General features: G+C 43.0%; 1 protein-coding gene across 8 annotated transcripts in view; it reads left to right on the forward strand.

Annotated features, from left to right (window-relative positions):
• LOC113586340 (band 4.1-like protein 1) overlaps nt 1-14,862 on the forward strand; it is a 60,251-nt gene that overhangs the window by 19,372 nt on the left and 26,017 nt on the right. For all 8 annotated transcript variants that reach the window (XM_035520223.2, XM_081705185.1, XM_081705181.1 and 5 more), the window contains exons 2-3: nt 9,256-9,392; nt 9,690-9,857. In XM_035520223.2, the coding sequence (XP_035376116.2) occupies nt 9,273-9,392; nt 9,690-9,857 (288 nt within the window). In that variant the 5' untranslated portion in view covers nt 9,256-9,272. The remainder of the gene's footprint in view (nt 1-9,255; nt 9,393-9,689; nt 9,858-14,862) is intronic.

Here is a 14,862-nt window from a genome sequence, read left to right on the forward strand (position 1 = left end):
TTCTACTCCTGTGTGGTTGCGTGTTGGACCAAATATGGCCTATGACTGGTTTTACTTTCCAGCGCTGGCAACTGCCAGGCAGATTCTCCATGATTTAGTAGCTTGGTATGATGGTAATTGTGGCCCAATGCCATCTGCATAGAAGGACTTGTTATTGTGTGGTGCAACATCTACAGAGATCTCTTTATCTAGCCTCTGGAACACAGTTATATAGTCATAACCCTTTATAACCCTTTATTACTGGCTATCTGATAGATGACCTTGGTAGGTCCAGCTATATTACCAGTCTTGGAACACTAAAATGAGTGGACTGCAGATATTTCACTAGGGTTAAAAATTCATTTTTCATAATATGCATTGTCTGTTTGATTCAGAAATAGCATGTATAGTTCCGCACTTCCCAGAATGCATCACTGAGGTATTGTTTCCAGCGCCCAGCTGTGCTGCATGCAGTGTGTGGGGGAACAGGAGTGGGTGTGATTAGACATGCCTGGAAATATTCTATCCATCTAAAAAAACCCAAAAACAAACCCCATTCAAAACGCAACTCTCATCAGTCCAGTCATGAAAGGTAGAGAATTATTTTTGCTCACCGAGGTTGTGTTTGTTTGCGTATGGAATCGTGGTTTACAGATATGTGGAAATTTCACTCCTCTGCATTCCGGCCAGTTCCGTAAGACTTCTGTTTGTGGCCCAGTCCGAAAACCAAAACAGCGTCTTTGATTCTGGTGCCACCTCCCTTCGTTACAGATCCGTATACCTGTGGTCGGCAGGCCCAGCTCCCTTTACTGAGACCGATATACTTTACACAGCAAAGGTAGAACGGCATTCTGTTCTATGGCACTCGGTACCCGCCCCACCCCCTAAAGGAAGTGTGATATACTATATAACAAAAGTATCAAAGCATTCTGCCCTGTGGTACTCAGTAACTGTTAAAAGGACCCCAAGGTGCCCATTCCAGGCACACTCCAGAGCCACTGGAGACCCCCTCCTGACGGATCACTGTCCCTGCAGCTCTGCGGTCTGCTTCACTGGCTCTTTGCCATTTCCCGTTCCGTGAATCGGTTTATTTTGGTGGTCTTCAGTGCTGGAGCCGGCGGGTAACTCTGTCCTGCGCTGCCGTGGTTAGTGCGGTGTAGACAGTTTCTTGTTGGCACTGTTTTTATTGAACACCCATTTCCCCACCACCACATGCCCTCCTGTGTCCTCTGGGAGCAGCTGCTGGTGTTCTTCCCCCCCCAGGCTGATGCAGTATTTAGCATGCAGACAGAAGAGAGTCCGTTCCCACGCCATAGAAACTCTGTGAAAAGTTCACATCTTGCCCAGGGAATGTCATTTGCTGTTGCACATTGCAAACCAATTGTGCATGCCAGTTTTTTCTATATGTACTCCCCCCTGATAAGATTTATTATTTCTGCAATGGTTTCTAATGATTTCGCCATCTCTTTACTAGAATCAAACCAAAACATGCAGGAAAGTTTTATGCAGCATTAAAAACCAGAAAAAAAAAACCAGGCAAAAACATTTTCTATGTTACAGTTGCAAGTAGTTAGTGTGACCTCCCCTTACACTCAGCCTAAAGCTAAAGAAGAACTCTGGGAATGCTGAAAGAAGCCTGGTATAATATGTAATAATATAAGATTACTTCAGAAAACTTCAGGACAGTCTCCCCAAAAGAGCTGTGCTTAGTGCCAAGGGAGGCCACACTAACTACTAACTTTTGCCTGTATAAGCCATTTTGCTCTGAAAGCAGTATTTTTTAAAATTGTGCATGAATTTCCTGTATTTCCTGTATTTTCTGTTTGTGTTGTAATAAGGACACTGATAAATTATTATATATGGTCAATACACCATCGCATTTTGGCCTAAGACATTTGCACTGTAGTGTATATAGTGTCTTTCTTTCAAAACGTATTCGATTGAAAAGCAAAAGCAGCTTATTGATGCTGTCGATTCTCATTTTGAGATGTGTGTACATCTTGGAGAGCAGAGACCCAGGTGTCTGCTAATGATATGGAATGTTGAGCACACAAAAGAAACTGGTTGAAGTTACTTAAGGTTTTTCATTATGATTGAAGTGAAAAATATAATCATAACATGGGCTTGTTGTTGTTAGTCTGGCAGAAGAACCCAGATTGTTCCTGTATACACATAAACACCCACCCACCACACCTATATATACACAAACAACTCTGAGCCAGCGCAAAGCCAGAACCATGGCCAGTAGGGACCTCAATTGGTTCTGGGCTTGCATTTGTATGTGTGTGTGTTTGTTGTGTGTGTGTGTGTGTGTGTGTGTGTGTGTTAATGTGAGGTGTGTGTGTGTGTGTGTAAACGTGTGTGTGTGTATAAGTGTGTGTGTGTGTTAATGTGAGGTGTGTGTGTGTGTGTGTGTGTGTGCACTCGTTTATGTGAGGGGTGTGTGTGTGTGTATGTGTGTATGACTGCACATTTCACCAGAAGTACTGGGCTTTTATGCAAATTTCTAAGTTTAATCATAGTATTTTGGAGGAGTCTGGGTATGTGGTCAATATAGCAGTATTGTCATTTGTAGATTCTAACAAGTTTAGAAATGAGAAATTATTTCAAATGATTGGAATAGTCAGTAACCAATGAAAAAGTAAACCTCTCCTTATATATAAGAGCACATTTTGGATATCTGAGAATTACATGAGAGGTTGTGCAAATTATGAATCAGATATTGACATTTATGAAGGTCAGATACTGAATTTTAGCTCCTGTTTCAAAAGGTTAACATGGCCTGAAAAACATCGGAGGAAATAGATTATTGCATAAAAGAACTGGGGGATTTTAATATGAGCATGACAGTTTAATTTTGGATGAAATTTTAGAAGGCAGGATTGATAAAACTCTTGGTCTGGAGGATTGGCTCTCAGAAACTAATTACAGTTTCACTATCTCTGAAATTTTCCACTGTAATGAAGCTGACAAGTGCCAAGTATGATTTAATTTGGTTGTGAAGTGAATATCTCAAACACTGTTTTCTTTGTTAATAAGAACTGAAAACCTGAAGGCTTCACAGCATTTGACAGATGCTGTTATTCAGGGCAACTAACATATTTATTAGTATACCATTACATATTCTCCCTGGGACTCAAGGCCATAACCTCAGTGTTTCTAGTACGTTGTACCTGCTCTACTAGTTAAGCCACAGTAACACTGCAGGAGTGTGTTAAAGTACAGCTGAATGCGAAAGAGCTTCAGTTAAACTAGATACACATTTAGCCAAAGCAATTAAGGATTAAGAGTCTTGCTTAGGTGCCCAACAGTGGCAACTTGAGACTAGTGGGGCTTGAACTGGCAATCTTCTCATTACTAATGAAGTACATTAACCACTGAGCTACCACTGTCCCGTTGATGCATATGTAGATTGGAATTCCAGCAAATCCATTACTAGGTTTTCTGACTGTATTGAATCAAAGTGTTTTACAGTGACTGCAACACTAAAGGGTCCATGTGGTGTGGTGTGTCTGGTGTGTGACGCTGTTTTCCTGAGAAAAGTGCCGTCGTCATATCGGTCGTCTTTTGTAAGCGTTTCTTCCTTGTGCTCTGCTGTCCGTGAGAGTCTGCGCCGTGCAGAAAGTAAAACTTACCATTTCTAGGACTCCAGTTACTGTGATGTGAAGCAATTGTTTGGCAGGGTAATCAGGAAAGAAGAATCGCAGTACTCAAGCCACACACAAACCTTATCCAGTGCTTTACTGCCAAGAGCAAAGTCCTTTGAGGGTAGAATTGCGATGGTAAGCTGGTTGAGTCTCCAGACACCATGAAGCAGATCGGCGAACCCTAGAGTAACCGCTGAACTCTGCCATAACTCCTTCTTGTGCCGTCTGCTACGGAAACGCCAGTGCTTCTCTCTCGACTAGTGATTCATTACTGCGCTGACGCGGTGGCCAAGGGTCACCCGAGGAGGGCATTCATTCTCTCCCTCTTAATGCCACAGGGCTTTCTGCTTCAGCCACACCAAGACAAGCGTGTTCCCTCAGGAGCCCCGAAATGTGCGTGTTTACCATCTGTAATTCAGCGTGCTGCGGCTGTGCTCCTCGTATTCCCAGTGGGTTTCTCTTTGGGAGAGAGGCTTTTTTACTTACTGTAAAACAATCTGCAGTTTTAACAAGCAGGACTGTGGCACCAACAAAGATCGCATTGTCTCAGCACGTGTATTTGGATTGTAAGTAGGGACTTGTAAGCTTAATGCTCTGTGGCTTTTCCCGGTGACTCTATGGTGTAGCAAAGTTCATATCCATGGCATCTAAAAATAAGCAAAATGTACCTTTTTCATGAATACCACCATGTCACATATAGTTTATTTGGTGTGTGGATTTTTTTTGTTTTTTTTTTGGTGTGGCTACAACACATTAAACATGAAGTTGATTTAGTTTTCTCTGAGTTACTTACGACTTATATTTCCTCCAGTTTGAAAACTGCTCTGGTCGTTCCCACCCAGATCAGAGGCGTTAAAGCACTGAGCAACTGTCCAATATGTCATGGTACTTCAGTTAGCGCTCACACACTACGCACAGTATGGTTTAGATCTCCTAACCATTACTGGACAGGTGACACACTTCTCCCTTGCCGGCGTCTTCCGCAGGGTTATGACATCACCCTGTTCCTCTAGCTCACGCAATCCAACTGGAGTGTTGACACTATTTAGACGACAGAAACCTGCCGAGTGTAGATTATACAGTTGACAATGAGAGCTCTCTCCCGGCATTTCTGAGCTAGAAGTCTCATTACACGTGTTTTAAAAGCCTCAGCCAGCGCAAATTATAGATGTGCTGCCTACAAAATCCAGTAATCCTGAGAGGCTGGCGCGTCTGCATTATCCAGCTGCGTCACCTAGTCGCAGCATGCAGCACTGATGTCGAAAATGGTTCTTTGAATGTTTTTCTTGTATCCCTCTCGGTACATTTTAAGGCGGCAGTTAAAAAACCTTGCCCATGGGATGATGTGCACTATTGCATGGTGCACACACTGGAACAAAGTGAGCAAATGAGGCATTAAAAATGGGCTCGGACTCATGCTACTGATGATAACAGACACCGAAGCTGTTTTCAAGACCAAAGCGCTCAAGGGGATGCTTGGAGCAACGGTTATTCCAGACAATGAAAATCAAATAAAATTCTTAAGGTCACATGAAGGTCTGTTTATCCTTCAGTTGGTTTAAGGAAAGCAACCATGAAGCAGTGGCTGGCAAATCCTGCTGCTATGAGCAGATATTCTGCAGTTATTCTGTCTGATATTGGGATTGGTTAGCGTGGCCTAGCTTTTTTCACATCAGGTCATGTTTGCGGTTAGTCAGAATGGGCCGTGTTCCTCTAGCTCATCTCTGCCCAGCAGAGAGATTTGCGTGTCCGGGGGGTTTGGGGGGGGAGGGGGGGGGCTTAACTGTTGGCATCGTGGACATTTAACTGCTGCTTTTCACAGTCACTCCTCCTGCAGAGTGGAACAAAACAGCTTTGTTTTGTTTAATGCCTAATGCGTTTGTGCTGAAAACCAAAGTGGCGAAGAGACAGTCGGATTGTTGGTGCTGCAGACCTCTCGGTAGGGAGGGTGCCGTGAGCACGGCGAGGCTGTGTGAATCAGAGCTGGCTAAGGCATGCAGGCCGCTGGCTCACTGCTGTGTGAAGCAGTGTGCATGTGCGTGAACTCTGCTGGACTCTTCTGGAGTTATGGAGTTGCCATAGTTAGCGTTGTTTATACTGCTGTCATGCGTTGCTTCTTGCTTTCAGAACCTTCTCAATAGAAGATGCGGTCTAAATCTTGGGATGAGATGATGGCCCGTTAATCCCCCCCACCCCCCCACCTCGCTGTCATGATTCAGAGTGTGAAGCGTCCCCGTGTTCCGCTTCACAGGCCAAACACAGCAAAAGCTCCAGTATTGACTCAACGCTTATAGCCTTAAATTAAATCTCACTGTTTATTCATGTCCAGATGGACTTATATAAACACTGTAGGTGTTAATGCAACATGGATGTTGTCGTGGTGTAGACGGTGCTAAGGAAAGAAGAGAAGGGCGCAGGTGCTAATGGAATGGGCGCTAGGGCTGATCCTGGACCAGGGCAACGCAGCGATCTGTCAGTCTGATCCAGGACCAGGGGACTGCGGCAAACTATCAGGCTGATCCTGGACCAGGGGAATGTGGTGAACTATCGGGCTGATCCTCGTCTGCACTGTGAGAGTAGGTAGTGACTCTGAGTGGAGCTCACATCTTCCCATCACATTCTCTCACTCTCTCTGTGTCTGTCTGCTGCCCCTTACGTTCCTGCCGAACCACAGGCCCCCCCGGCATGTTCTGCTGGGTGATCTTTCGCAGAACATGCCATCCTCATGCCACCCGCTGGTTTCTAGTTTCAACAGAGAGGCATGGGATCTGAGAGCACTCCATTTGTGCTGTTTCCTACATACCAGAAGAGAGAGAGAGAGAGAGAGAGAGAGAGAGAGAGCGCGCATGCTGTCCTACTTTTGCACAGTGTAACTTGTGATTACCTTATCCTTACCCCCTTAGTCTTAATGTGCTTAATCTGCACAGAGCATGAGCCACAATTGATTTGGTACACTTGCATTGTTCAGATGTAGAAACAGACAGGGCTGAATATTTGCGTGTTTATGCTGGAACTACAGGGGGCTTCGAGTAGTGAACTGGGCACTCCCATGGTAGACGACCGTGTCCGGGCATGGCGGACCCATGGTGTCCCCGTGCAGATGTGAGCGCCCCCTGGTGTGGACTTGCTGCCATTTCATCCCTTCCCTCTGTTGTTTCTCCCCGTCTTGCTTCTGATATCCCCCCCCCGTCCCCGGCTCCCCCAGACAGCCCCGTCAAACACAACCAAGGAAATAAAAACTGTTCGCATCTGTTTCCATGGAAACTGAATCTCAGGCAAGCCCTCCTTCTCTTCCTCTCTCCCCATCGCGCTCTTTCCTGTTCTGTGAGCGTTAAAAAGGGCTGGAAGAGCAACTCTTGACAAGAACACAAACCAAATTGCATTCACACGCAGCAGAAAAATGACCACCAAAACCTGGGCCCTATCCAAATCTGTAACAGCTTCCCTCGACGTTAACATCTTGTGTAGAAACATCAAGCAGATTTCAGCCCAACTTTTTAATACCTACGCATCCAGTTTGAAAGCGTATCGCGTTCCCTAGCTTACAGGTTTTGCCATTTGTGTTGACCTTCGGAAATACGTCATTTTCCGCAAATATGTTTCATGGTTTCATACATAAGTATTTGTGAATTATGAAACATTTTGACTACCGGTTGGTTTAGACCGTTGAGTGCCATAGTCAGAATGTTCCAGAGCCTGGGGCTCTCAGCACCAGGAGACGCGTGTTAGGGAGCTGACGAGAGACCAGACACGCCTGACACTTTGACTCTTTATTTGGAGGACAAGGCTGAAGTAATGGACTGTGGCAGGAAACAAATGGCTCCAAATGTCTGTCCCCCTCTTTCTGTGGGTGACCGAAGGACTCCTTAGTTGGGCAATTCATCCGAAGCCATTCAGGATCTCCAGACAGGGAGGCCCAATTAAAATCAGACCGAGAGTGGGTAGAGCATAACATGCATGTCTGTGTTATAACAAAGCCTGGGAAAGTCTGGGGAAATTGCAGTGCTTGAATGGCCAGGTGAACCTAGTTGGCGTGTATAGAGCATTTGCTTGCTGACAGTATTTTCTGAGCTGGTTCATTTGAACATTGTGGTTTTTAGTTAATTTATGTGAATATAAAGCAGGTTTTTAGAAAGTTTTTTTAATCAGGAAAATGGAATGATCTACATTTTTTAATCAGTACTTGTAATCATTACTTTGTTCAGAAATACTCCCTTAATCCATTTTTTTGCATCTCCAGACTAAAATGCCCATAAGTGTATTGTTTTATGTAAATGTGGTTTTACCAAACTGTTGGACATGAAAAACAATAAAATTCTAATAACTTTAAAAGAGCAGACATAGTTGATAGCTCACAGCAGGTGAAAACCTAAGATATGCCTCTGAAGACGCATACATGAATCGGCTATTACTGCAGACCAAGTGGCTACACGATGGCGGGTTTACAGTCGTGTAATTTTAGCGCCTTAGAAATGGATGAAAAATTGATTTAGCACCATAGTGGACAGTGCAACTTGTGAAAAATTAGACCTGCCCCAGGTCACAGGTGTTAGTCTGCTTTGTCCCTATGGAATCAAATTTATTCTTGTCAGTGTGACATAAATGTGAAAAACGCATCGCGTTAGTCTTTACTGAGACAAAAAATGAGCCCCTGCCGCACCCCACTGCTGGACAGAACTATCAAGCTTTCTCTCCAGCTCATCTGTGTTGCATTTCCTGTAAAGTTCTTTTGTCAGGTAATTTTTTTTGTGTGTGTGATTGGAGTACTTATGTCCTATTGCCCACTGCTGTGTACTCACGCCACTGTTCAACTGAACGCCCCCTGCCATGAGTTTTATTCCCATTGCATTCTTTATGTCCTGTCAGAACCAAGTATGTCATACAAGTATGCATGCACCTTCTACAATGGGGCCCAGGGGAAATGTTAATTCACCTCAATTTATACTGCACATTGTATATGACTGTTATGACAATAAAGATCTGCCTGACTTGACCTGAGCTGGTGAGCTCTTTCCTACTGATTGATGCCGAAGTGGGTCCCGTTTCCTGTCTCCACTGGCCTTGGCTGCATTGCACTGATGCAGTCTGTGTGACAGAGGGCACCGAGAGCCCAGAGCCCAGACGTCAGCTCGCGATCGGATAGGACTGACTCGAGAAGGTCTGAGGTGTTCAATTAAAGAGGCCGACAGCCCTCGAAGAAGGGTGGGGTAAATTAACGGGCATGTCCGTAAAGGCCTCCATCTGAATGAATATGCCTTCCTGGATGAATGCTTGTGAGTGTGTCTGTAGAGGTGTATCAGATCCAAGTCTGCTTTGTAGGCTAATGAAAGTGTTGTGTGTGACCTTGTGAAAACACTTGAGCAAACATCATTTTTTTATCTTTTGTGTTTCGTTATACATTTTTTAAGCTGTTTATTACCAAAAGAAAAGAGACTGGGTCATAATTTAAGGACATGTTGAAGATTAAACATTAAAGGCTTTAACGTTGTAAAGCTCATGAAGTTTTCTCCCTTTGCTGTGTTTTCATAGCCTTCTGTGAAACTGCTGAATATGGACAATGACACTTGACATTTTGCCAATGAATTGGAAAAGTGATGCAGTAAAAATTGATTTTTTATTTTTTTTGTAGGACATAGAGAAGTTACCATGACGACAGAGACAGGTCCTGAGGCAGCGGTGAAGAATGCAGCAGAGGAGCCACCCCAACACAAAGGGGCAGCAGGGAGCATGCCCAAGTCTGCTTCTGAAGGCAGAATGGTCAAACAGGTATGACACATTGACATCGTACATTGTATTCATTTCATGGAGGCACTTGGAAAGGACAGTGAACTCCAGGGGCCAGGTTTAACCTTATGCTATTCAGTGATTTGGAGCTATGTTTAGTCATGTTTAGTAATTTAATCAAATTTAGAAACCTAAAATATTACTGGAAAAACGTCATAGAACATGCCCAGGAATAGTACAAAGACGCCACTGCAGGTTTGCTGTTTTATTCCGTACATGGAAATTCAACATTTTCAGTGTAATTTCAATCCAGCGTAACTCTGCGACTGTGATCTTTAGGACCAAGACGGCAGACGCCCAGATGATCGCAAAGATCCAGATGACACCTCAGAACGAACGACACCAGGCAAGAGCCCCAAATCCCCTCAGAAGCCTCCCAAGCGTTCCAAGGCCGGCCACTTCAAAGTGACTCTCCTAGACAACAGTGACTACGAAGCCTACGTTGAGGTAAGAACCCTCAGCGCCGATGCTTCGCCCGGCCATAAATGCACCCAGCACACTAATTCTGTTTGCTTTATATGATTCCTGAAATCGCTAAATGTGTCCACGCTTGTCATAAATGAGGTTATTTCACATTTTGCCCTTCTGTGTAGGGTGTAGTAACCCTGTATCCTGAAACTTACCGATGCATATTTCAGGATAGTGTCTAAGAAGATAAGGCCCAGGCTTATTCTCAACATCAACATCGCAATCTATAATTAACGCTCCATCTACCGCTCTAAATGTTTTCCTTTATCATTTTTTCATAAGTATTTATAAAATTATTGACAACCCTGAGTTCATGTTGGAGGTGTATATAAGGGGTGTTATAACAGCCAGACCAGTGGCCAGAGTTTTGCTGTCCTCGGAGAATTAAAAAAATGGTTCTTTTCCCCAAATATTGCAGTTGTAATTTGCAGTGTATGAAAAACCCAAAAGTAAATCAGTGTCTTTGTGACATAGACAAAGATCCTGTACTGCTTTGACTAAAATTATTTTGTTGGATCCTGTGAATGCTGTGATCAGCACACCCAGGAAACCCTCATGTGGAATGGTTGTGATTGGTCAGGATGCTCACAGGGCAAAAAATGTTCGGCTTTTCTCATTACAGCTTTTGGTATCAATCTCTCAAAGGCCAATATTGCGTTAAGGATTCAAAATGATATATTGTGCAGCTCCAGTCCGGTCTGATTTAAGATAACCAAAGCATCCTCCTACTGAAGGCTTCTGTGCAAGCTAATACCCATAGCGACACAGCTGCACTGTTTAGAATTAATTATTCACACATAAGATCACATGGTTGAGCAGTATTGTTACTGCATCAATGTTCTCCCAGGAATTACAGAAATATGTAACTCAGCATTCTGGAAGTGAGCTGGTTGCGTAATGCTCAGGGTTTTTAAGGCCTCTAACACTACAGGCCAAAAGTGCGAAAGCAAGGAGCGGTTGTCTGGACTGGGAATAATCACAGAACGGGAAACAGGATAAGAGCTAAAACAAACTTTAAAAACTCTGGAGGGGCTGCAGTGTTTTCTGCAGAACACCTTACTCGTCTCTCTCTGAGTAGTTCTGACACTCATCGGATTTCTCACCCGTCGAGCTCCTGTGGGATGAAGTCGGGAAAGCATGTCGGAAAAGCAGTTAAAGGAAGTTATTTTCAGAAATGAATTTCAACAAAACATATTATTAACGATCTGCTATTTTTAAACCCTTCATTTTGTAATAAACATATTACTATGCATACATTTTTTTTTTCCTGTTTATATTTTGCAAAGTTATGATTGTTTCCAAACCTTTGCCCTGTAGTCTATGTTGTGTTTTATTACAATATTGTGAGTCTGGATGGATAGACAGGGAGAAGTCTACAGTTCAGTAAAGAATGACAGGAATACAGACTCTAATATACCTTTAGAGCCAGGCAGTTTAATGTTATACACTACGACAAAGAGGGACAGAGATACACAGGGCTTGGCATCGGCGTATCCATTAGATGATATGCATCTTGCTCAGAGTGTGCATGACTGAGCGATAAGAAATCTATATTTGCCTCATTTGCTACATGGGATATCTATTTTAGCTATTTTTGCACAATCTGTAAAAGATACATTCAGGCAAGAGCTAAGGAGTGTGTCCACGGAAATGTTAGGGTAAGCAGTTCTTTAAACATGTATATGTGTGTGTGTGTATTTTGAAATATGGTCCATTAAGTGTTTTTTTTGGTTGTTTTTTGTAATGCACTAAAGCACACTGCCTTATTCTGCTCTTGCTGTAGGAGTAAACAGATTCCAACACAGTCAGTTGTTGTATTTTAAGATGCACGGGACTGTCCTATTCTCCCTGTAACTGTAATATACGAGGTTGCCCATGGTTCAGCGAACCTCCTTTACATTCCCCTCTCTGCTAATCGCGGCACGAAGAGAGTAAACTCTATTATTCATGCAACACCCTCTCCTGTTGTGCACCCATCACCTCTGTGTTCGCTTGCCCTCTTTTGTGCCATTGATGATGGGGTTAGGCATAAACCGTGCCCTGCCTAAGACTCCCAGTCGATAATAACTGCTCTGGGTACAGCGAGGTCGTACTTTGCGCCAGCATTCACTCAGGGAGTTGAGCTCATTGAGGGCTAATGAGTGGCTTCTCACAATCTGCTTTGTTTTTTTGCTTTCTGTTGCACTAAATGGGGTTAGGACAGGAGAAAAACATCTATGAATTAGGGGCTATGATACGATTTTGGTCTGTAAGGCAATGAATTCAAATGTTATTCCAATGTTATTACAATAGGATGTAATAACATTTTTCTCTGTGGTATACATTTGGTATGGTAGATCCAGTAAAAGTTTTACTGTTGTATTGCAATTCAGAGTTGATTCCACCAAATGGGCAGGTAATGAATAATTATTCAACACTGCTTACCACAAAGTAATGAGGATATTTCCGCTTTGAATTATATTATGCCTGTTAATTCAGTGTTGAACAGTATAATGAAAAAGCAGACCACACCAATGTTTACACTACACCAGTGTTTAGACTACAGTAATGTCCAGGCTACAACAACAATCAGATTACAGATTACACCAATTTCCACACTATAACAATGTTCAGACTAAAGACATTGATTGAAGCTAAAGTTAAGAAGGAAAAGAAATGTTAATGAAAAAGAAAGGTCTTTAAATCAGATATGCATGGAAAGAGAGTCACGGACAGATTGAAGAAGATGTTCCAGAGTTTTAAAACAGATGGCAAGATCTCTGTGAGGACCAGTTGCTTTGGGGATGTGCAGCAGCTCGGTCTTGGATGGATTCATCTTTAGGTGGTGGACTGGTATCCACGGTGAGACGTTGGTCAAATCTGCTGAGATGTAGAAAGAAACCTGCATGTCAGAAGGTGGAAGAGCCAGTATTATTTGGGTAGCATCAACAAAGCAATGGTAAGGAAATTATCACCAAGGGTGCGAGTGTAAAAAGAAAAGAGAAGAGGACCAAGAACTAGGCCTTGTGGGACTCCGGTGGAGACTCTACATGGAGAATATTTGGATCCATTACGTTACCTAACATGTAACATAAAAACTGTAAATATGTCATTTTACAAGATGGATCTGTACATTCTGTACATTGTGTACATACATATATACACAACAATATACGTTGAACATTGTGTATATAAACATAATATACATATATTGTACATACATTGTTAATTTATTTTTGTACATATATAGAATATATATTCCTCTATGCACCCCTGTTTTCTTTTACCTCAGTTTGGACAGAGCACTCGCAACCATTTCACTGCGAGTTATACTGTGTATGACTATGTATGTGACAAATAAACCAAACTTGAAACTTAATAAGAGGATCCCCTCTAAGTAGGGCTATTCCATATTGAGCTGGTGATTCCTAAGTCTGACGGGTGAGAGGACTGACAAGGGAATCTTGTTTCTCACCATGTCAAAACCAACAGACATGTGCAGATGAATCAGGACCAATGGCAGTTTTACATTTACAGCATTTAGCTGACGCTTTTATCCAAAGCAACTTACAATTATGACTGAGTACAGCTTGAGCAATTGAGGGTTAAGGGGCTTGCTCAGGGGCCCAACAGTAGCAACTTGGCAGTGGTGGGGCTTGAATCAGTAACCTTCCGATTACAAGTCAAGTACCTCAGCCACTGAGCTACCAATGCGAACGTTCAGCTGGCCTAGCCACACTGAATTTCTGCATTACTGTGAGTAAGGTGGTTTTGGTAGAGCGTGCCAGTTTGAAGCCAGAATAGGGTCCTGGAGTTGGTTCTGCATGAGGAAGAGAGACAACTGGCTATAAACAGCATGTTCAAGAAAGGAAAGGACTGATATTGGTCAGTAGTTGATGATTGGTTTATTTAAATGGGCTCTTTTAGGAATGGGTGGCTTCATTTGGTGATGTCTTACTACTGGCTTACAGTTTTTTTTTGGTTTTTTTCCTGTACGCTTCCACATGATTTCTGAAACTACACTACACTAAATCCCACACAGTCCTCTCGCACAAATTGGAAAAATTTCAGGCATGTTGCAACAGCACACAGCTTGTTCAAAACTAGGAAATCATCTAAAAATGTTATTTTTTCACCAAATCTCTACACACAGACCAAAAAGGAATAGTTCATGCTGACCACTAACTAGACACAGATGGGATAAATGCACAGCACTGAGTTCGCTTTCGTATTTTCAGTGTGCAGTGCACAGAAGTCTGCTGTAAATGGTTCTGAACATTTCAAATATACATAGATTTAGTCAGTAAAAAAATGGAAATGCTAATGGAAAATCGAATGTATTTTTCTGTAAACAAAACATTGATGCAAAAGATAAGTGAAACAGAAGAGAAAAAGAAAAAAGACAGTGAAAGAACTTGTAAAAATAAGGCTGCACCCCTTCTCCTGTTTTCTGTATCGCATGCAATGTTCTCTCTGCCACTGTGGGGAAGTATCGTCTCAGTGACGTATCCACCCTGGCATGGCCCCCTCCATTGTATCATCACAGACCTCCGCTGCCTGGAGAAGGGGTACGTGTCCGTAGGGCTGGTGATCATATACCTCCCACCTCCATAATAAAATAAATCTTCAATGGGATTTAGGAATGACCGGTATGCTGGGAGATGCAGAGCACGTCATGATTTGTCAATTTCCCACTAGAGCAGCCTGGTGGAAAGTTGGGTTATTCCAGAAAATGACAAACCTGGACTGCCCTGGCCCATTCCCAAGGTCATCACGAATCTTTACGTGGTGTAGGGTGCTAGGAAATGTGAAGATGTGAGCAGTATCATGGTGGCATTGTGACGCAAGGCTCCATTTCACCCTGTAGTTGCGCACATAGTAATGCTGCTCCCTCGCTATCCTGGAGCACTGATAATAGTGCGAAGCCTTACAAAGTTTCTTCCTTCATGCCTTGTTTTAGCTCAGTTGAAGCCAGCCTCATCAATATATGTCTACTCATGTTGTA

This window comes from Electrophorus electricus, chromosome 22, assembly GCF_041902795.1.
Source record: "Electrophorus electricus isolate QZ-2024a chromosome 22, ASM4190279v1, whole genome shotgun sequence".
In the NCBI taxonomy this organism is placed as follows: Eukaryota; Metazoa; Chordata; class Actinopteri; order Gymnotiformes; family Gymnotidae; genus Electrophorus; species Electrophorus electricus.